Source organism: Triturus cristatus, chromosome 6, assembly GCF_964204655.1.
Source record: "Triturus cristatus chromosome 6, aTriCri1.1, whole genome shotgun sequence".
NCBI classification, from domain to species: Eukaryota; Metazoa; Chordata; class Amphibia; order Caudata; family Salamandridae; genus Triturus; species Triturus cristatus.
Window position 1 is genome coordinate 1,906,926,816 of NC_140589.1, and position 21,125 is coordinate 1,906,947,940.

Sequence of the window (21,125 nt, forward strand, 5' to 3'; positions counted from 1 at the left end):
TTGATTATTTGTATGAATTGACGGCTAAATTGCGTGTTTTACACCAACAGGTGCATGATACTCTGCCTCAGGTCTCTGAAACTCCAGGACATCCTATCAATCCTCGATCAAGAGTGCTGGTCAAAAACTTTCAACGGACAAAGAATGATGAGCCCCGTTGGACCGGCCCCCATCTCGTCCTTCTCTCAACGAGATCAGCTGTTCGAGTGAAAGGGAAAAAGAACTGGATCCACTGCGTCCATTGCAAGAGGGTCCCTTTGCCTCTGCCATATGACCGGTGGGTCCAGGAGGGGATCGCTGATTCTGAGACTGAAACCGTGCCTCGCTTTCTGCCATTTAGCGATGCACATGTAAAAGGAACAAGCTCTGAGCAGGAAAGCGATGACATTTTGCAAGAGGCTGTGCCACCGTCAATTCGATTGGACACTACAGAGCCTGAACTCTTGTTTCAAGACCAGACAGTACCTGGGAGAAATCGCTACAATTTGAGGCCAAGGACTATGGACAAATAAAATTCTTTTCCTTTCCCTTGCTATTTTTTAATAATTTTGGGAAGTGCAGCTCTCTCTTTCATCTGAGAAACGTGCTTATTTTTGCTTTTTCGAACCGCCATCCGGGTTCAGCTGCAGGGTCGCGGTTGCCCAAGTCTTTGGAGTGCAACTGAAGACGTTAGGTCAGCAGTTCTGGTCGGTCCAAGGAGTTGCCCTGGACTGACAGAAGCATTTCCTTAGCATAGAACACCCTACCACCGCGAGCAGCACTCAGAGAGGATGGAGTTTTTCGAGAATGAGAGACCTGCTAAACCAATGGACTGCAAAGACAGAACATGTATAATGATGACAAAAAAACGATTTTTGATGTTATGTATTTCCATGTTACTGAGTGTGATGACGATCTTCATAGGATATGTCTTATTCTCTTTCCAAGTAACATTCGCACCAACTGCACAGCCCATACCTCCTCCTACTGTTTCCTCGCATTCCCTTCATCCCCTGCCTGAACACGAGTCTGCTAGAAGATTGGAATTTGTCAATAATTTGTTCATTCAGCTCCTACACCAACACCAACTAGTAATAAACACAACTAACTGTTGGGTGTGTGGCCTTATGCCCCATACTACTGATAAAGGTATCCCGTACCTACTCCTACCTTTCAGCCATAATGGTTCTGTGTGGGCATATAGAACAATGTTCATGTATGCTCATGAAGCCAACCCCCTACGTTCTGTGAAAGATAATCCCAAGAATAGTGCTCTAGTTAAGGGGATCGTGGATATGATTAGGGAAGAGATTTCCTATGAAACCATCCCAAGAGAGGAGACACTAGCATATATTGGTTGGAATATGACAGGATATGAAGTTACTCTGAGTGAGAACCAGCGAGCAAAGAAATCCTCCCCGATTTGGATTGTACCCCATCAGGGTCACCTATGTCTGCAAGGTAGAGGCAAGAATCCCAGAGCTCAGTTAGGGAGAAGTATCTGCGCTGAAACATATGTTTTTGCGTCTCAGACTTCCCCTTCGTTCCTAGCAGCTAAGGGTACCTATTTCATCTGCCATGATAGAGCCTATACATGGTTGCCCCCGGACTTGTCGGGCACATGTTTTGTTTCGTTCCTGCTGCCTCCCACCTACACGACCGCGGCAGATTACAATAAGACAAGGATGGTTAGAGGCGTCATCAGTCAAGATGACACTGCAGGACAAGAATTTGGAGATTTCATAAAGGGTTCTCTGCCGTTTTGGGGTCCAGTGGTTAACAGCATGAACATAAGGCAATTGACAAGAGTGGTTGAATCCACGGTAGTTGAAACAGCCGGTGCCCTTGGTAATTTGACTGCTGAGCTCCAGTCGGATCGTCTTATGACTCTTCAGAACAGGGTCGCGTTAGACGTCATACTTGCAGACCGGGGTGGGGTATGTAGAGTGATCCAATCTAGCTGCTGTGTTTTTATTCCAGATAACGCTCCAACAGTTTTCCAGGCCATTTCCAAACTGCATAGAATCTCCGAATCTATTCACGTAGATAATGGGGAATGGTCATTGGCGGGGTGGTTCTGGGAACTGATATCCGCTTGGGGTTGGAAGATCCTGATAGTCATTGGAATGATCTTAGCCATTCTTTTCCTGCTCTGTCTATGTGTACAGTGTGCTCCTGTAATTTGTGGCATCTGCGCTACATCATGTATAAGGAAACCTGTAACACGAGACGAGCTAAGCAATAGGATGATGCTACAGCAACATCTCCGCGACTTTATGGACATAGACCTGGATTCAGACTAGCCGGAGTATAGGTTATTGCCTATGTAAGGGCAAAAGGAGGGTCTGTGGTACTGTAAATTTCGGAACCACGTATCTGGCATGATTCTAACATGATGATTTCTTTATCAACAGACCGAGGATGTTTAGGATACTATGCACAAGCATTTGCGTCACATTCGAGTGACGAGATCGCCTGAAATCAGAGTTTCTGTCCTAATACCTCGAGCTCCATTTTAGGACGACAGCCATTTTGTGATTGCCCTCTCATAAGCAACAGGACTACAGCCAAGCATGGGTCTGAAGGACACACACACCTTCGCTGACTCCTCGGTGAACTGGGTGAACTGACTCCGCTGCCTAAGGCCAAACCTGTTCGGTCAGTTCCCTTCCCGCGGCCGAATGAGATTAGTATCAGGGACAAGCATATCACGAAACCTTTCATCACACACGAACCATGCCTAATCTTCTACACACCTGCCCCTGTTTCCCTCTTTATGACCCGTTTTACGAGGAGGAGGTGCCCGTTTTTATTGGGTGTCCGTCGATATCTGATGAAGGCGCTAAGCTTTGCCGGGTAATTGATTAAGGGCTGAACGAACTGAAATATGTACTTGCCATTATGACTCTGTCTTTTCCTTTGTAATGAATGCATGTGAATGATCATACCGTAAAACGAGGAATGTTTTCCTAAAGCATAATATTTGGTATATAAGGAGAAGGCTGGTTTTCGTAAGGGAGCAGTCTCCTGAGAATATACACGTGTTGTACTTCTAGGATACCTGTTACTGGCTGCAGCCAATAAATACGATCTTTGACTTTACCAAGAAGACTCTGTGTTTCTGTAGTCTGAAACAGGAAGAACTCGAAGTCTTCGGGTGTGTTCCCTGGCACCGCTGGGTTCCGAAAAACCCAGTACTTCAACTCCTTGCTGTCACGTGCTCGAGCCTTGCCTGTTCAGTGCTACATACAGTTTTCAGATGTCTTTTGTAAGGATAGCAGGTTCACCACTCTGACCTAAGCTCTTCAGAGAGGTGGTGCAGGCACTCGTGCTCCTGCAGCCGTACTGAGTTGAGACCGGGACTGCAAGCCTCACCAGCCGGCCTTTGCCTTTTGAGAGAACCGTGGCGCAGTGCTACCGGCATGGAAGGCAGCAGGTGAGTTGGCACAACTTTACAAAATTGACTCTAACAGCCCTTACACAGAAAAAGGCTCTATGATTTGCATTTTTATTACTAATGCTATTTTATTTTAACGCGCAGCACCAAAAGCTCCACCCGGAAGACGGAAACCAGCGTGAAGTATGAGCAGTTGCAGAGTGCAGCAAGTGGGAAACAGGCAGCTGCACATATGGAGCAGCAGACTGACCCCATTCGACAATAAAATTTAAACAAATAACAAAAGCTCTTTCTCTCAGTGCAAGCAGTTTAAAATGCACTCCGGAAACTACAATAGTTTCTTGCATCCATAAACTGACAAGATGCAAGAACGTGCAGTGGATGTGCTGTTTAATACACTCCATTTACTCTGGAAGCATTAAAAGACAATTTGACACTCAGCTGTTCTCACACTTACTTGCGAGGAGAGCACGGAATTTCGGTTTATGGGTCGACCGCCCGTCTCCTCCTTTGAGTGCGTCTTCACCTTCTCACTCGACTCCCTTGGCAATGGAAAACGTGCCCCCACCCTCCCGACTCACTCAGGCTCAGCAGCAGGCGCAGCTCAGAACGGAGCTACGCAGCGGGCTACATTGGCCCCCGCGGTCCACAGTGGCCGTGGGGGATTGGGTCATCATTGATTTTAATTTACCGCCACGGAGCGTTGTGCGAGCAGTGCTGTCACGTAACCTAGCCAGGCAGCCTACCAAACATTTTAACTGTGGCTGCAGGAGGAGGATATGACTTCACATCCCGCGGAACTAAAGAAAGTCAGTGTCACTGTGTCGAACCTGAGTCGGCTGCCTGGTGACGTCAGTGGGAACTAAATGCTGTTCCACAGCGGGAATCTTGATTCCTTCATTCATTCATTGTAGCAGCCAGCAAGTTTTCAGCTATAGGCTCAGTCAGCCCCCAAGCCTGCAGAGAATAGTGTGCTGCCACACCAGCTTTAGTTTACTCATATCAGCGCTTTCACAGCTCGACAGCAGAGACAGGCGTTCTGCCCATTATGCGTGACTTTGCATTTCTGTGTGGTGATGCGGACAACCACACTGAAATGCGTTAGTCTAACGCACAATGCGTGGTTCTCGGCAGGGATGCGCCTCACCCACTGCGCTCCAGCAGGAATACCCAGAAGCAGCCAAGCCTTGCTCTCGAGCCCGCGCGATTTGGCGAGCCTCAACGTTCCGCCCACACCTCGGCTGGGCCAATCATAACAATAGAAATGCATAACTGCCACTCTGGGGGCGGGGCTGCAGTGTGAAGCAGGGCCCGCATAGGTAGCGCTTCTCAGCTGGCAATGATTGACGGCTCGTTTCAGTGACGGCAGCGCCAATTGGGTAAATAAAGGCCACATTTGTGCACCCCGCCAAGAGAGTTATATCCCGCACAAATGGGGACAATGTTGGCCATTTGTGCGGGACATAGCGCAATCTGGGAACAGGAAGTGAGTGTGGACCTGAGCTGGGAATGTGAAGAGTGGAAGTTTGAACCTCGAGATTTAATGACAGTAAGACCGGAAGTTTAATTACTGCGCACGCGCTGTGCTCCGGTCCCTAGTTCTGAATGGGACACCACTTAATGACGTCGCATGAATCGGACCGAAAGTTAGGAGCCGCGCATGCGCAGTTCTTAGTTCTGCTCGAGAAGGAAGTTTAGGGTTCTGCGCAAGCGAAGTGGAAGGGGGTGAACCCTACTTCCTGGACAGCTTCCGCCTGACCTCAGGGTGTTTCTGCTGCAGGGGTAAGTGCACGCGTTATCACTGTGTATGTTTTATATGAACATGATTATGAAAATATTTCTATCTACCAATCGTATAGCTGCACGCTTTTATCACCACTTCCGCCTTCGGGAGGTTGTTGGTTGGTTGGGTTTGTTAGTCAGTCGGCTTAAACTGCCGACTTTGGTGCCGGGAAACCAGGGTTCGAGCCTCGGGGTCGCGTCCACATCCTGTGATTCGGGCAAAGTCACTTAATCTCCCCGAGCCTGAATGTGTAATGTAAATACGGTGCTCATGTAAAGCGCTCCAATACCTTCGGGTCCAGTTCGCGCTATATAAAAGATGCAAAAAAAAAAAAAAAGGCGCTGCTTTAGTTATGGTAATTATTTGTTGAAAAAAGTCTGCTAAAGGAGTAATACCAAGAAGCGCATTGTTTGGGTTCAAGTAACAAACTGTCGAGGGAATGCCTGGGCAGGAAGTTATTCCAACTGGGGATGCAAGCAGGGTATTTACAACTGCCTATAAAATCGTGAGGAAATTCTCTTGGAGGAATTACCTTTACCGATTCGTCTCCACTGAACGGTCATTTGGGGAGTTTAACAGAGTCTAGAAGCGGAATTATTATAGACTTTGGTGTGGTATTTTGCATTTCATGGAGAAGTGGGGTAAAATGAAGTTATCTATGTATTGCATTGTAATATATAGCGCTTCCTACCCCCGTGCTGGGCGCTGAAGCACTTGCCTACATGCTTAACAGGCTACATCGTGTAGGGTGTGTTGGTTGAAGGATGTTGTCTTTGTTCTGATCATATGTGGTAAAGTGTTTACAATCCATGTTAAGCTTGATGATCACTGAGGTGCGGTTATCATGTTAGTGAACGTAGCGTTTAGCAGTGTGATGGATGAAGAAATGTAAAAGATAGTCACACAGGTTATGGGTTTCAGTAAGCTGGAAGCTTTGAGCAGCTTTGTAAGTCCCTTTGTGGTGTTTATCTTCATAGTTCACTTCGCTGGGTAGTGCACTGCGTTGTCCGTTCTGGAATATTATGTTTGAAGTTAATGGTGCTGAGCAAACATGGTGGAGAGATCTACTGGATGGACTTTATTAATATGATCCCATATCTGATTGTCATTATGAGATGTCAAGAAACAGTCATAGTATGTGGCTAGTTGGGACCAGCAGTAAATTTAAAATACTCCGTTGGCCAGCGACATGTGGCAGATCTCTTCAGTTATTCAATGCCTGTTCGGTTGGTGATGTGTGGTTTCTTTGCTGTGGACTGGTACAGTGCTGGGTGAGGTGTTATAGCACTTTATGCTGGGCAGCACACCGCTCCAGATGACGTTTAATGTTTACTACTATTGATGTAATTTTGTAATTTCTGTGGAACATTATGTAAAGCGCTCTGATACCTCCGGGTTTAGCCAGCGCTATATAAAACTCTCAAAATAAATAAATAAATGGCATTTCACGTGCACTAGTGAGCCCTGGACTAGACCCATTTTGTAGAGAGTCAATGGTTATCTTGAAGGCTTTAAATAGAAATCATACAGTCAAGGGACATGTGGGGGCGGTGCAGAGGTAAAGCTGTGTATTGAGCCCTGAGGATGAGGAGGGGCAGGATTGATCAGGCAGGACTGGTGCAGAGGTAAAGCTGTGTCTGAGGTGGGGAGGGGCAGGAGGTGAAAGGGGATCAGGCAGGACTGGGTGTAGGAAAGAGGGTTTCTGTTGCAGTACCCCCCCCACTTTTTGCCAGACTACTGATGCACTTTTTCTTGGTGTGCCCTGGATCCCTGCCAATCGGGTTCCCAGGGCTTGTGTTCTTTCCCCAAAACTAACCCAATTGGTATCTCTGGCCACAGGTCAGCTCCTGGTAAATGGTACCATAGGTACCCAGGACACTGTGACCAGGGAAGACATCTAAGGGCTACAGCACTTATTGTGCCACCCTTGGAGGCCCTGTACCTTTAGACACACATACTGCCTTTGCAGGCTGCATGTTTTGGTGCAGAACAAAGTAAAGAGTCGACATAGCACACATCCCTGTGTGCCATGCCTACAACCCACTGCCCTGGCACAGATCAGCCACCCATCTAGCTGGGTGCCCTATGCCAGCGGTGAGGGTACAGGTGCATGAGCCCTGTACCCCTACAGTGTCTAAGCCAATTCTTAGGCATTGTAAGTGCAGTGCTGCCATTAAGAGTATATGGTGCTGGGAGCTTGTCATTACGAACTCCACAGCACCATTATGGCTACACTAAAAACTGAGAAGTTTGGTATCAAACTTCTCCGCCCATTAAACCCACGCTGATGCCAGTGTGGAATTTAATAAAAAAAATGCACACAGAGGGCGGCATCTCAGAGATGCCCCCTAAAAAACAACCAGCCTCTGGTGGGTTCCCTGACTGGTACACACCAGCCTACCACCACAAGACATGTTTCTGGACCCCAAGGTGGGAGCCTACGCTCCCTGAGCCCAGAAACAGCCTGTCCTGGGCGGAGGTGTACACACCTCCCCCAGGCCAGGAAGAGCCATCTGTGGCAGTGGAGCTTCAAAGGCCTGGCAGCCTTTGTAATGCGTCCCCCAGCCTCTCCTTCTAGCAGGAGCAGGCCCCCTTCCTGTCTCCCCTCCGTTTCGGCGGGAAGACGGGTGGGAAAAACTAGCCAGCCCAGGAGGTGTGCCCACCTGTGCCAACTCCACCCCTCAGATGGGGGAGGCAAGGTGAAGCCCACTCTCCAGTGCTCGCCATCTTGCAGATGGCAGGCAGTCCCCAATCAGGACCAGGGATTGTGCTCACTCCCCCACGTGGGGTGAGCCCACCAAGGGTGTAGTTACCCTAAGTTCCTGACCTCAAGACCCCTAAAACGCCCCCTAAATTCAGTATTTAGGAAGCAGCCCTGAACCAAGAAAGCAGATTCGCGCAACCTAAGAAGGGAAAGGACCAAAGAAGACGCCAAGCAGAGCAGTCTGCAGAGAACAACTGACTTGGGTCCCAGCCCTACCGGCCTGTCTGCAGTTTCCAGAGATCCTGCGCCAAAAAGCGTCTTGTCCTGCGGCTACCGACCTCCAGAACCCCTGGGAGGACTGACTGCCTTCAACAAAGACCAGATCTCCTGTGAACAGCAGCCCTGTTAAAAAGAAACTCAGAAAACAGACTCTGAGCCTGCTGAGGACAAAGAAACCCGACACCTGAAACTACCACTGCACCCGCCTCTACGGCCCGAGTTCGAGTGGCCCATCGGTCCCAGCGAGGCCCCCCAGTGCTCCAGAGTCCGAGTCCACCCTGGGTTGACCCCTCCAGGACTCCCCAACGTCGTCTGCAGCCTCTGCACAGAGACCCCCCCCCCCCACCCCAACAGCGAGTATCTGGTAAGGTGAAATCCGACCTCAAAATACACCCCTGCATCCTGCGCCCTGGAGAAAAGAACCCGAGGTGCACCTACGTCCCCGAGCCCTCCAACTTACCTGCCCAGCTTTTGGTTCCTCCTGGAAGTCTTCCTGGACCAAGCCTGCAGCTGTAAACCAAAACCCCCATTGAAAACAACAGGGCACCCAACGCTAAAACAGCACTCTGCACCCAGCCGCCACAGTGCCGCTGAGGGTGCACTTTTTGTGCCTACTTGGTTCCCCATTTGCCCTGACCTAAACCCTAGGAGCTTGGCTCCCACAACCCCGTGGCCTGCTTACCAGCAGCCACCAACCGAAGCCCCCCTATCCTCCATGGGATAACATTGGGCCTCAACACTCTGCACCCGGCCGCCCTAGTGCCACTGAGGGTGCTAACACTGTCCTCTGACTTACTGCTCGATCAAGCTACCACTAGGTTCTATCTAACTTTAACCTCTGCCTACCTCTGGAGACCCTCGGGAGTGGGCGTAGGTAGTGCAGAGGCAAAGCTGTGTATGAGATGCTTGGGGGTGGAGAGGAGCATAGCGGAAGATCGGGGGTGGGCCTAGGTGGTGCAGAGGTAAAGCTGTGTATGAGGTGCTTGGGGGGAGAGGAGCATAGGAAGATCGGGGAGTGGGCGTAGGTAGTGCAGAGGCAAAGCTGTGTATGAGGTGCTTGGGGTGGAGAGCAGCATAGGAAGATCAGGGAGTGGGTGTAGGTGGTGCAGAGGTAAAGCTGTGTATGAGGTGCTTGGGGTGGAGAGGCACATAGGAAGATCGGGGATTTGCCGTAGGTGTTGCACAGGTAAAGCTGTGTATGAGGTGCTTGGGAGTGGAGAGGAGCATAGTGGAAGATCGGGGAGTGGGTGTAGGTGGTGCAGAGGTAAAGCTGTGTATGAGGTGCTTGGGGGTGGAGAGGAGCATAGGAAGATCGAGGAGTGGGCGTAGGTGGTGCATAGGTAAAGTTGTGCTTGGGGTGAAGAGGAGCATAGGAAGATCGGGGAGTGGGTGTAGGTGGTACAGAGGTAAAGCTGTGTATGAGGTGCTTGGGGGTGGAGAGGAGCATAGGAAGTTCGGGGAGTGGGCCAAGGTGGTGCAGAGGTAAAGCTCTGTATGGAGTGGTTGGGGGTGGAGAGGAGCATAGGAAGATCGGGAGTGGGCGTATATGTTGCAGGGGTAAAGCTGTGTATTGGGTCCTCATGATGGGGAGGAGCAGGTAGTGGTCGAGGAAGCAGTTGGGGGCGGTACAGTAGTCAAGCTGTGTATAGGCTCCTCAGGAGGTGGGGAGGGGCAGGAGGGGATTCGGGGAGCTAGCGGGGTGGTGCAGTGGTAAAACTGTCTTTGGGGTCCTCGGAGGCTACGATGGAGACGGACAGTTGCAAATTTAGTGACCTTACCTTAAACAGTCTCAAATGTGTGAATGAATACTACGCTGAGTACCTGTCATGAGCGTATGCCCTTTGTGCTTATTGCTTCTATTAAGTCTGTTGCAAAGTGCTGATATACTGTCATATCTGTAAACAGAGGCACAGGAAATGTATACGTTGCCCAGGATATCACAGTTTATTAAACCAAAGAACTTCAACACCTAATTATACAATTCCAATTCAGATTAGTAGACCCAAGACTGCTGCATACTTCTACTTACTGCAAAGGCTATATGTTTACCATTATATTGCATTTTGGTGAATATACCAAAAGACTAGGCACTTCTTCATTCCACCACGTGACATCCAGTCCATTTTTAGATTTCGCCTCTACATCCCTTGTGCTACCTTATTTTATTCATCAGCTGCGGAAATTTGTTTCAGCCCAAGGCGCTGTCCAAGAAAGGGCCGGCTGTGGCGTGGAGCGGCAGTAGGGGTATTTTAGAAGTTGGAATTTGAAACATGATATCATGTTGGTGTACAGAGCTTTCCTCTGGGGGAACAATGATGCACAGCATGGATGTGGGGGACAGTTCTTAGGCAGGGATAGTGTGGGTACTCAGGCTGTCACAAATAAACCTGCCCACTCGGTTTGGTGCCGACCAAAGACTTTATTTTATATTTCTAAACATCCTAGTTAGTAAACGACCGCACGCAGGTGAGACGCAATGAGCTGCTGGAGATCACATGGTGTGGCTGATTGTAGAAGCTATGATTAGAAAGCGTGAATACAGGTTCCATAGTTAGCTCAGAAGCCACTACACCTCATCCTCTCTTGTGTAGTGTTTAACAACCCTGTATGCACATCCCTACAGATGTTTGAATAAATATGTCTGTTTACTAAGCATTCACAAGAAACTAATCTTTTGCCAGGTGACCAATTAACAGGTGCTATAATTTTCTAACTTAATGGTGTTCAACAGCGAGAGCTCAAATTACTGCATGCCAGGCTTGGCTAGCTTGCCATTTCTTACTTTTATTAAAACTATGCCCCTAGTCATTTATTAGTTACACTTCAAGTTAACTGAAGGTAAATGAAAAATGTCCTAGTAAGCTTGAAGAAAAAATTCTATTTTTTTAAGGACGCAGAGGCAAGAATTATGCATTCATTTCTTCTCTTTTATTAAACCGCATGTTCAAAGTTCTACAACTCCTATGAACCACAGGGAGTATCCCTGTAAGTCCTCCAGGGCTGGATAGCATAGAGATAACATGCTAGGGGGGGGGGGGGGGTGAGAGGGTTATCCTCTCCTCCGCGCCCTTGATGGAATTGAAAATTTCCTTCATGGTACCTTGTAAACTTTGCAATCTATGTATGGACCAGAGGCAAGGATCATGCATGTTTAACGCTTACATCTCAATAAAGTGACCGCAGAATAGATTGGTTTAAAATAGATCCTTTTGAAAGTGCGGCCCAAGTACCAATCCGTCGCATTTATGATCTCCTCAAACCTGCCACCTACCTGGACAACCTTGGAAGCCATTGCCCCCCTAGTCGATTAAACCCCAAAAGCAGTTGAATCGATTCCGGCCTCTGTCATGACCCATCCTACCCACCTGGCAATGGTCGGAGAGGACACCGCCTTGAATGTTTTTTTTTAATGGCAATCAACAGTTGCCATTCCCCTGGAAGTCGAACCTCAATTTCCATGTCATCATATGCCTTCAGGCACCTGACCACACACAACTTGGGGGTCTCTGGAAAAGCTGGTTAAGATACCGACCTCGTACTCATCTTTGTTCTCCCGGAAATAGTGAAGGTACTACCCTCTGGGGTAAAGATCCCGTCGCATTATCAGATCCTGAAAGACCCTCAGGTTGAGCCTCCGATCGCTGGCATCCTTAAGGTACCTGGAGTTCCTGTCCTCCACCGAGTTCAGCGCTCCCAGAAGGTATTCCACTGTCACTGAAATTTGCTGTTGGAAGCAGTAGTGCCAGAAGTCCTTGGCTGGCTCAGCCAGAGCTCGTGAGTGGGTCCTTCCCAGTTGGTTGATATATTGGACAGCTGCAGTGTTGTCCATTCTCAGGAGTATGCAGCACAATGCTCTGTCCCTCGTGAGGAACCGAATAGCAAACGATCCTGCTAGTAATTTGAGACAATTGATGTGAAGGCTCCATTCTTCCTCTATCAGCCTCCCATGGAGCTTGAGCCACATTTGTTCCCCCAGCCGAAGTGACTGGTGTCCCATTCTATCACTATGTCCGAACAGGAACCGAAAATCGCCCGCCTGTTCCATGCCTCCATGTGATCTACCCTCCACTGTATCTCCGTCTTGGCCTCCGACATCTGAGACAGAAGATGTGAATACTTAAGACCCCTCCGAAGATGGGTTGTCTCCAGTCTTTGCAGGGCTCTGTAATGCAGTGGCCCCGGGAAAATGGCTTGTGTTGAGAAAGATAACATTCCAACAATTCTGGCTAGCTGCCCCAGGGAGATTCTGTCCTTTCTGAGAAACCTCTTCAGATCTTTATGAGTTTGGCTATCTTCTGGTCTGGCAAGCTCAGGGTCGCCGCTATGGAGTCAGTACGAAAGCCCAGAAAAGTCATGGTTTGCTGTGGATCCAAATCCGACTTCTGTTGGCTGAAGACAAACCCCAAAGTTCTGAAGCAACGTTATGGTGGTGTCCAGGTGAGACACCAGAAGCTCACGTGATTGATGCATCAGGAGAATATTGTCAAGATTGTTATTAACCTGATGCCCAGAGTCCGAAGCTGTTCCACCACAGGTTTCAGAAGCTTCGTAAAGCACCATGTTGCTGATGACAGATTGAACAGGAGAGTCCAAAATTCGAAGATTTGCCCTCTCCATTGAAATTGGAGAAACCTACAGTTTGGAGGAAAAATGGGGACCGTCAGGTATGCGTCTTTGAGGTCTAGGTGCGCTAACAATCGTCCTGGAGTAGAAGGTCCCTGAGGAGATAGATCCCCTCCATCTTGAAATGGTGGTAAACTAGCCATTCATTGTAGGATCCGAGGTTGATCACGGGAGGGAAGCCTTTGTCTTTTTTCTCCACCAGAAACAGATTGCTGAGGAAGCCTCTGGGGTGAAGAGTGAATGCGCATACCGCGCCCTTGGCCAGAAGGTCTTGTACTTATTGGTCAATAAGAAACACGTCCTGTGTGGAAAAATGCAGTGGGCAGGGTTTTACTGCCTGGACAGGAGGTCTGTGAAACTCTAGTGGTACCTTTGCACAGTCTCCTGCACCTACTGGTCTGCCATGATTTCCGCTCACTTGTGCTTGAACAAATGCAGTCTCCGTCCTCCCCCCCCCCCCCTCCCCCTCCCCCCAACGTAGAGGTAATGAAAAGATAGGGCTTACTGTTGTAACCTTTGCTGTTGTAGGCCCCCCGCGGGACCGGTTGCTCCTTCCTCTTCCATCACAGCAGTTGGGGTAGAATGCCTTCTGACGGCCGCTGTGCCATCAGTTGTTCCTCTTGGCCTGTGCTCTGTTAGGGCCGTGATAGGACTGGCGGGTGGAGGAGCGACCCCTGCCTTTTCCGGCCCCTCCAAAAAACACACTCAGGAATATCTTCCTCCTGGATGACTGGGCTTTGTCAGGTCCTTAAAAGGGCGAGACAAATGTATGTATGTATGTATGGAATTTATAAAGCGCCGGAATCACCCCAGAAGGGGTATCTCCGCGCTGCAAGAAAGACAGAATACAGGACAAGCACCATTCAGTCCCGGAATAAGTCATTCTTAGGGATTTTTCTGAATCGAAGAAGACTGGGGCATTTGCGCAGGACCTCCGGAAGAGTGTTCCAATATTTCAGGGCAAGGAATGCAATAGTTCTGCCACCTGTTCGTACTTTACTGTAGCGGGGACTACAAGCAGCCCCTTACCTTCGGATCTAAGCAACCTGCTCAGACAGTAAAATTTAAACTTGTCTGCCAAATAGCTAGGACCCATACCATAAAGTGCTTTATGGGCGAGGCAGCAAAGTTTAAATGTAATTCTCTGGTGAATAGAAAGCCAGTGAAGCTGTTTAAGCAATGGTCTGGAGGAGGTACGAGGCAGCATTTTGAGAACCAGGCGTGCTGCAACATTTTGGACTATCTGTAGTCTACTCAGAAGAGATTGGTTTGCGGATGCTAGAAGAGCATTGCAGTAATCAAGTCGGCCTTGAAAACTTCCTCAACTCCTTGACCAAAGGCTCACCGAACATGTTTCCCTGCGCTGCAGGCCCGTCTCCGATGAAGAGAGCTCCCCAGCTTGGGGTCTATTTTTTTGAGAAGAGTGGTGGCTTGCCAGGGAGGCAGGCCCCCTTCTGATTCCAACCCGCAATGTCATCTGTGGGAAGGGGTCTATCTGTCTGCTTAGCCTGCTCTGCCAGCTCGATAATCTTCGTTAAGGGTCCTACCATGTCATGGAGTTTATCCTGACATGCACTCCGTCCCATTCTTGGGGTCCTTCACGTACTTTGCAAAGAAGGTACACAGCTTGGGGTCGATATCTGGGTTAGCTGTGGCCTTGTCCCCCGGGGATGGTCTGGGACACTCCGCTCGGAGACGAGCTTGCATTTCCTTGTTGAGAAGCTGGCAGATCTTACTTGCCACTTTTTTGTCTGGGACCCACTCCACGGAACGAGGTTGATATATGCCCTCAGGGTCAAACATAGCACTAGGGGCATCCCCCTCATATGGATCTGAGGTGGCTTAATTCAGGCGGCAGAGTCTACCCGAGTCCTGGGCCTTATCTGATGAAAACTCGTCATCCTCTAAATCACTCACCTCCTGATCGGTAAACCCCTTCTCTGTGTCAAAGTCCATTGTGATGTTTTCGCACATTAACCCGGGTGGGTCCTCCTCCCGGTAGGGTGCACCCATCAGTATGTGCACACACTTTTGGAAGACTTCGGCCAACTGCTTGAACCCCTCCAGGAGCCCCACATCACGCTTGCAGGCCTTGCGCATAAGGACTGAGGTTGCTACTCTTGGCCAAGCCCCCAGGAATCCTGTGCCCTTGGAAACTTGGGCCGTCAGCTTAGCAGCACTCTCCTGCAGAGGGGCAAGCGCCTGGAAAATAGCCTGGGTAAGGAGCTTGTTTGCCTCTGCAAGAAGGAGCTGCTGGTGGGGCATTCCTCCACTGAGGAAAAAGAGGGTGAATCATCATGGTCCTGCTGGGACTGCATGAGTAACCGGGTGAGAGCACACAATTTATTACGCCCTGTAGCTATTTTAATAAGGCAGGCCCCTCGCTGGTGCTCATGACCCAAAGACACTGACAAGACTGGTAGTCATTTTTATTTATTTATTTTTATGTCAATTTATACAGTAGAGGACCTGGGCCCTTAACCTTACCGCAAAGCGGTGTCTAGCAAGGGTTGGAGTGTGAGAGAAAAGGCACAGAGCGTAAAACCCGCTCAAATCCCCCCCCAGATAAACGTGGTCGCAAGATCACTGACATAGCTGCTGTGCGGCTCATTAGAAGGTGTTATAGTATGTGGCTAGTTGGGACCTGCGGTAACTTAAAATACTCCGTTGGCCAGCGACATGTGGCAGATCGCTTCAGTTATTCAATGCCTGTTCGGTTGGTGATGTGTGATTTCTTTGCTGAGGACTGGTACAGTGCTAGGTGAGGTGTTATAGCACTTTATGCTGGGCAGCACACTGCTTCAGATCCCAGATGACTTTTACGTTTACTACTACTGATGTAATTTTGTAATTTCTGTGGTACCTTATGTAAAGTGCTCTGATACCTCTGGGTCTAGCCAGCACCATATAAAACTCTCAAAATGAAATAAATAAATAAAGATGCTGATCGGGACCACAAAAGAGTTCCACCTAGCACACCCGCACGGTATCAGGAAGACACATTCGGGTGGTAGCCTGCCTCGCGTTGATGAAAGCTACGAAAATAAATTGTTTCTGTAAGCGATAATAGAATGCTGTTAATCAAGCAGAAAAACACAGCGTCAATAATCCCATATATCCCCCTGAACAACATTAGTCAGGAAAGGAAAAGAGATGTGACTTAACTGACGCGAAGCAGTAGGACTACAGTGTGGTTTACTTTATATGAACTCAAGGACTATTACAGGATTGCCTTATGGTCTCCATTGTTACTTCCTGTCCTTCATGGGAGTTGTAAAAATGTATAATGATGTTTTTAGGTCTCGCCTGAGCCAGCGCATGTGCTGCACTGCAAGACATTTAGTTAGTGTATTTTTAAAATGCTACCAGAGGCTTTTCCTGGCCTTAAGCTTGGGTTCACGAGCGCGTGCATGCGCGCAGCTGCCACCTCCCAAGTGCCTCGCTCTGCCCCTCCCCCACCACAGAGCGCGTCCCTGCGATCACTTCCCGCTCTCTTTTATTTTTACCCCGCGGCCGCGACAGTTTCATTTTTAGGTCTCGGCTGGCGTGAGCTGCGCACATGCACAGTCTCGCTGGCGAGATTTAATGATTTAGAGGGAATTCTGTAAAGGGCTTCAAGCCCTGCCCCTCTTTCCCATTGGCCGGCGTCACCGTTTATGCTAAACGGTGGCCAGTCATTGGGAAAGAGCACTTTGTGACATAGACTTTTCCATTTTTCGGCCGGCCCACATGGACGGGCTCCTCCGCTTTCCGGCTGAAGTAAAAGGTGTCTTATCTTTATGGGGCCATGTGTTTCAAAACACATGGCCCCATAATGACAAGAAATCGCTTACGACAGAAGAAAAGTAGGCTGCATGTTTATTTTTGCATCGCGCGTTAAAGTGAAAGCGCGATGCAAAAATAAACAGTGGCTAACAGGCGAGCGCTTTTTTTGCGTGCGTTCTTTCCTTGTTTTGTTGGTGCTTACATTTTTGGTCTGCTTCTCAGGACTCCAGATTCTGGTCTTTTTTTAGCACTTAGAAAAAAAGTTTGTTTCTCGGAACCAACAACTTTGACCTGTTTCTCAAAACTCCCACCCCTGGCGTTTCTGTGCTTTTATTGCACTTCCAACATGTGTTTACTTCGTAGCGCTCCCAATTTTTTTTTGCTATTTTTATTTTCGTGTTATTAATGTTGTCGTATTCGCTTGTTTCTAGGGCCGGCAGCATCACCAGGAGACCCCGTCGGTAGTGAATAAACAGTGCAGTCACTGGTCTGCATCAATATGATCTTGGAAGAGGCCCAGCGCCAGGTCTGCGGGTTATTGAAAAACAGAAGTGAAACAGTCAGCTGGGTGCCCTTTCTTTCAGTTTCATGTGATCAGTTATAAAATTAGATCTAATGCTAACCACCGGCCAAGTTGGAAGGCATCCGCGGGGGTGATGCCAGATACACTGCAGCCTTGTTTTGGGGACTCTTTGATGGTTCAGACCTGTATTACTCATTGCACCCTGACCCAGGAGCTGGTTTCTTTTGGTTTCAACGCAGGAAGTCCTATTTTATATATAACTTGGTGATCTGCGTGCAAAGAAGAGCCCTGTTATAGGCACCCTCGTGGCACGGACGTGTGAGGCATTATATACACCATGTTTTGCATGTTGGGAGATACTGAGTTACATAAACCAAGGTGATCTGGTTGCATTGAGAACCTTTTTATATGCACCCTATTTGCCGCCGTGCATAAGATCATATGTTGTGTGCTCCCTGGTGACCTGTGTAGGTAATCTCAATGCAGTGGGGGGGGGGGGTCCAGGGAGACTCTGTGTGACATGTACCTAGAATGGACCAAATGCAGAAAGTGTCTTATACACCCTGGTGAACTCCGAGCACGGCAATAACGTGCTCAGTACCCCTGGATGGTCTCCTTGGAGTGAGTTATTGGGTTCTATATATACTCTAGTGATTATCTCAGTTCAGAGAGAGAGTGCGAGACAGCGGGGGATCTGCATGCAGGGAAACATCTTTTCTTGCACCCTTGTGGTTTCAGTGCCCGAAGTATGTGTGTGACTTTGATACGCACTAAGATGATTGAGCCTGTAGGCTACACACCCTCTTGATTCGCGTGCTGAGGTGCCTGTGTTACAGGCGCACGGCGTTATCAGTTCGGTGCAAGGCTGTTTCAGCCTGTGTTTAGTACACCAGTAGAGCCCGTGTTCTCTCTTCCACACGTCTCCAGTCTCCTTCAGAAAAGCCCTATGCCAGCTAGTACCCAGTGACCCAGAGTGTGGAATGTGTAACCCAAGCTTTTATCGTGCAGCAGTTTTCAGCGAGTCATTGCTCAAACACATCCAGGAAGCACGGGCTGCACTTTGTTCCCTCTGGTCAATCTTTAACCTCTCACTCTCTCCTGGATTAGATGAAAACAAATGTTACAGTTTACCCAGAACCTGAAAAAACCTGTTATTTGCATCTATTGTTCTGGGGTAAAATCTGGTGACGGTAGTATTGTGGTGGGGGAGGTGCGATTAGCAGCATCAGCTGTGAGTGCAAGAAGGTAAATGTTTGATTTAGTTAGTCACAGATAGCTCAACATGTAACAAGAACCGTTCCGAATGGGAAAGGGAATGCGGCCTGGATGGATGAAACTGCCTTCTGCAAGCCTCCAAGAAGTCCGTGTCATACGTGAAACCTTTAGCTACAGCCCTGGGTCTTTAGGCAGCAGCTCGTCCTATGCTATGACACCAAAGACCATATTTGTAATACAAACACCTGGAACGACAAGCACCAGAATGCAGGCTGTTGTGGGGTACAGTAAAACGGGATTGGCTGATGGTGCCACAGATGACTCAGAACCATGCAGCTGTAAGGCCCGCCTCCCTTCCCGAGAGGCATAATGATGTATATGGAAACTGGGATCTTTCCACTAAATCAAGCAACCTGACTGGCTAGTAGGGCTGGAGAAGTGTCACTCGGCATATATAGCAAATCCAACCGAATTTGGAGACTTCATCCCTGTATCAGGCAGACACCAGAGAACTTCCTGCGAAATAACTGAATATTTTTACTTGCAACACAATAATGTGTTTTTTTAAAACGTAAGTTTTATTGGCATTTTTGTGCAATCAAAAAAGAAACAGAGCAAATGCATTGTCAAGGAAATATACATAACGCATGTAGAGAAACAGTAGTATGAAGGGCCGGCTAAAAGGCAGTGCGACCGGTGCAGCTGCGCCGTCGCTGACTTCAGGGGGGGCACTGAGTTTAGAAGTAGCACGAGTTTCTAAAAGCAACTACTGCAGAGTTTTTTTTGTGTCTGGCAGTTTTCGGGGCAACAATAAAAATGTCAAGATAACTTGGGACTAATGTTCCTGCTGGAGAGAGATCACACTTTTAGTCTAATGGCAGTTTCCATTCATGATAAAGTAGCACAGAGGGTAGATGTGCCTACTGCAAAGAACATGTACCACACAAATCACCAACTGTATTTTTTGTGGACAGCTCAGTGGGTTACTGCTTTTGTCACAGAGATCCTTTTGTTACTTGGAGTTCATAAGTTAGGACCCTCATATAGCACATTGAGCTATGAACTGTCATCAAAGGGTTTATACAACATGCATGTTGGAGGTTAGAACGTTATGTTTTTCACCCAGTCTTTCCTAATCCTAATGTTGCTGAAAAAGGTTCATTTGGGTACATTCTTATTAGTAAAGACAACCACTGTGGTACGTTTTAAATCTTGAGTTTGTGTTTCTCTAGAACAAACACTCTTAAAACATACTGCCTTCTAGCATTCTTCACATGTAACTCCTACACCTTGTAATCATCATTGTCTTATTTGTGGATTGATTACACACGCGATTCATTGGCTCTGTATAATGTGTGTGATGTAAAGTGCTCCGCCATCCTACTGTGGTATGAGTAATTTGAACACTAATAATATCTAGGGTCACCACATTTATTTTGAAAACATAAGGGCCATGCTGTACACCTGCAGCATTCAAGGCACTGCCCGATAATGTCCATCCCATCTTGTAGCCCTCATGTCTATACCCTCCCCTCTTCAGCTCTACCTTTCCCATTCCTTGAGCTACAAATCAAGAGGCTTTAGATCCAGTCTCTGCTCCTTTGCTCCAGCTCCCACACTCTTGAGACTCTAAACCAGAACTAAATGAGTACTGGGACTGTCAGGTTATTGTGATATTTTAATTTTGTAAAGGAAAAATGCTCAAACCGACGTTGGTGGCCTGGTGGAGTGAATATTAATACACAGGGATGAACAGCAGTTTCTCCAAATCATTGCTGCGTCTGTTCTTCTGAAACCTATAAAGCCAGACTGTGGTTTAGTGGCTAAGCTGCTGACTCTGCACCTGTGCATCTGGGCTCAAAGCCTGTCTCCAGGGGGAGGAGCCAAGATGGCGACCGGAGCAGACGCTTGAGCGCCCGGCTCCGTCGGCCCGTGGCCCCGGACTATTATCCTGATGCCCATCCTCGCCGAATTTCGAGGTGCAACGTATGCGAAGGCGCGCTGACCGCGCTGCCGCTTTCCCGGAGTCTCAGCCCGCCCGGATGCCCGAGTTGTGGGTGCTTTTGTCCTCTGCACTAAACCCCTGCGCCATTATGGCCTTTGCCGGCCCCCTGGAAGATCCGCAGTTACCGGACCAGCTAGCGCTAACCTGAGCCCCGCGGTCCCGATTTCACCTCGCACCACGGATCGTTGCCGGATGAGCCCGGGGAGAGACGGCCGGACACCTTCTGCACCCTGTGCCTGACGGGCTGGAGCTGTGCGGCGGGTCTCCTGCCCCGCTCTGAGGACCGCGCTGTGGGAGGCTGCTGACCCCCTTCACCTATTGCCTAGCCGGCGGCAAAGAGAACCTGCGAGAAGAGAAGCGACTGTCGGCCTTCCCTGCTGCGGCGTAGACCCGAGGGGAATTGACTCCTTGCCACGACCCCCCCCCTGGCCTTTGCAACGTACAGCGGCAAAACATGGCGTTGAGTGCCTGCTCGCGGCTGGGGGGTGATACTCCGGTCTCGCCCGCTGCCCACTTTGCCCTACCTCTTCCGGACACCAGCTCCACAGTGCCGTCCCGGATTGCTGCCGATGTGGGGGCCCGGCTTCCGCTGACATGCGGCTCCGTTCTGGCTGTCCTGCGGGACTTTCAACTACAAATGTGCGCTGGCCTGCAGGCGCTGAGTGAGCGGTTTGACCCCATACTGTCGGCTGCGGGTCGTGAGCGCTTTGTTTGTCATCCACAGGGCGTGGGTCTCCCGGTGCTTTTGTCCTCTTGCGGGGACACAACGGCGGTGTATGATTGTGCTACACTGGTGCCTTTATCCGGCGTTCCCGGCACCCGGGATCCACCGCTCTCCACCTCAACTGCGGA

General features: G+C 49.0%; 2 protein-coding genes across 3 annotated transcripts in view; both read left to right on the top strand.

Moving 5' to 3' along the window:
- The first annotated feature begins 836 nt into the window (after window positions 1-836).
- Window positions 837-2,282, top strand: LOC146822407 (endogenous retrovirus group PABLB member 1 Env polyprotein-like). The gene has a single exon (XM_085609469.1). It carries the CDS (start codon window positions 837-839, stop codon window positions 2,280-2,282), a length of 1,446 nt encoding a protein of 481 aa, XP_085465595.1.
- A 2,748-nt stretch (window positions 2,283-5,030) lies between these two features.
- The window catches only part of LOC146822408 (uncharacterized), a 119,733-nt gene continuing 103,638 nt past the window's right edge, over window positions 5,031-21,125 (top strand). The window contains exons 1-2 of one of the 2 annotated variants that reach the window (XR_014963291.1): window positions 5,031-5,158; window positions 16,962-19,478. The gene's annotated coding sequence lies outside the window, so the exon portion shown is untranslated. Of the gene's footprint in view, window positions 5,159-16,961; window positions 19,479-21,125 lie in introns of those variants that run through there. The other variant, XM_085613492.1, reaches the window with a different exon arrangement.

Bases quoted from the DNA above. Each gene is read 5' to 3' on its own strand.
- LOC146822407 (XM_085609469.1), top strand. From the start codon at position 837: ATGACAAAAAAACGATTTTTGATGTTATGTATTTCCATGTTACTGAGT.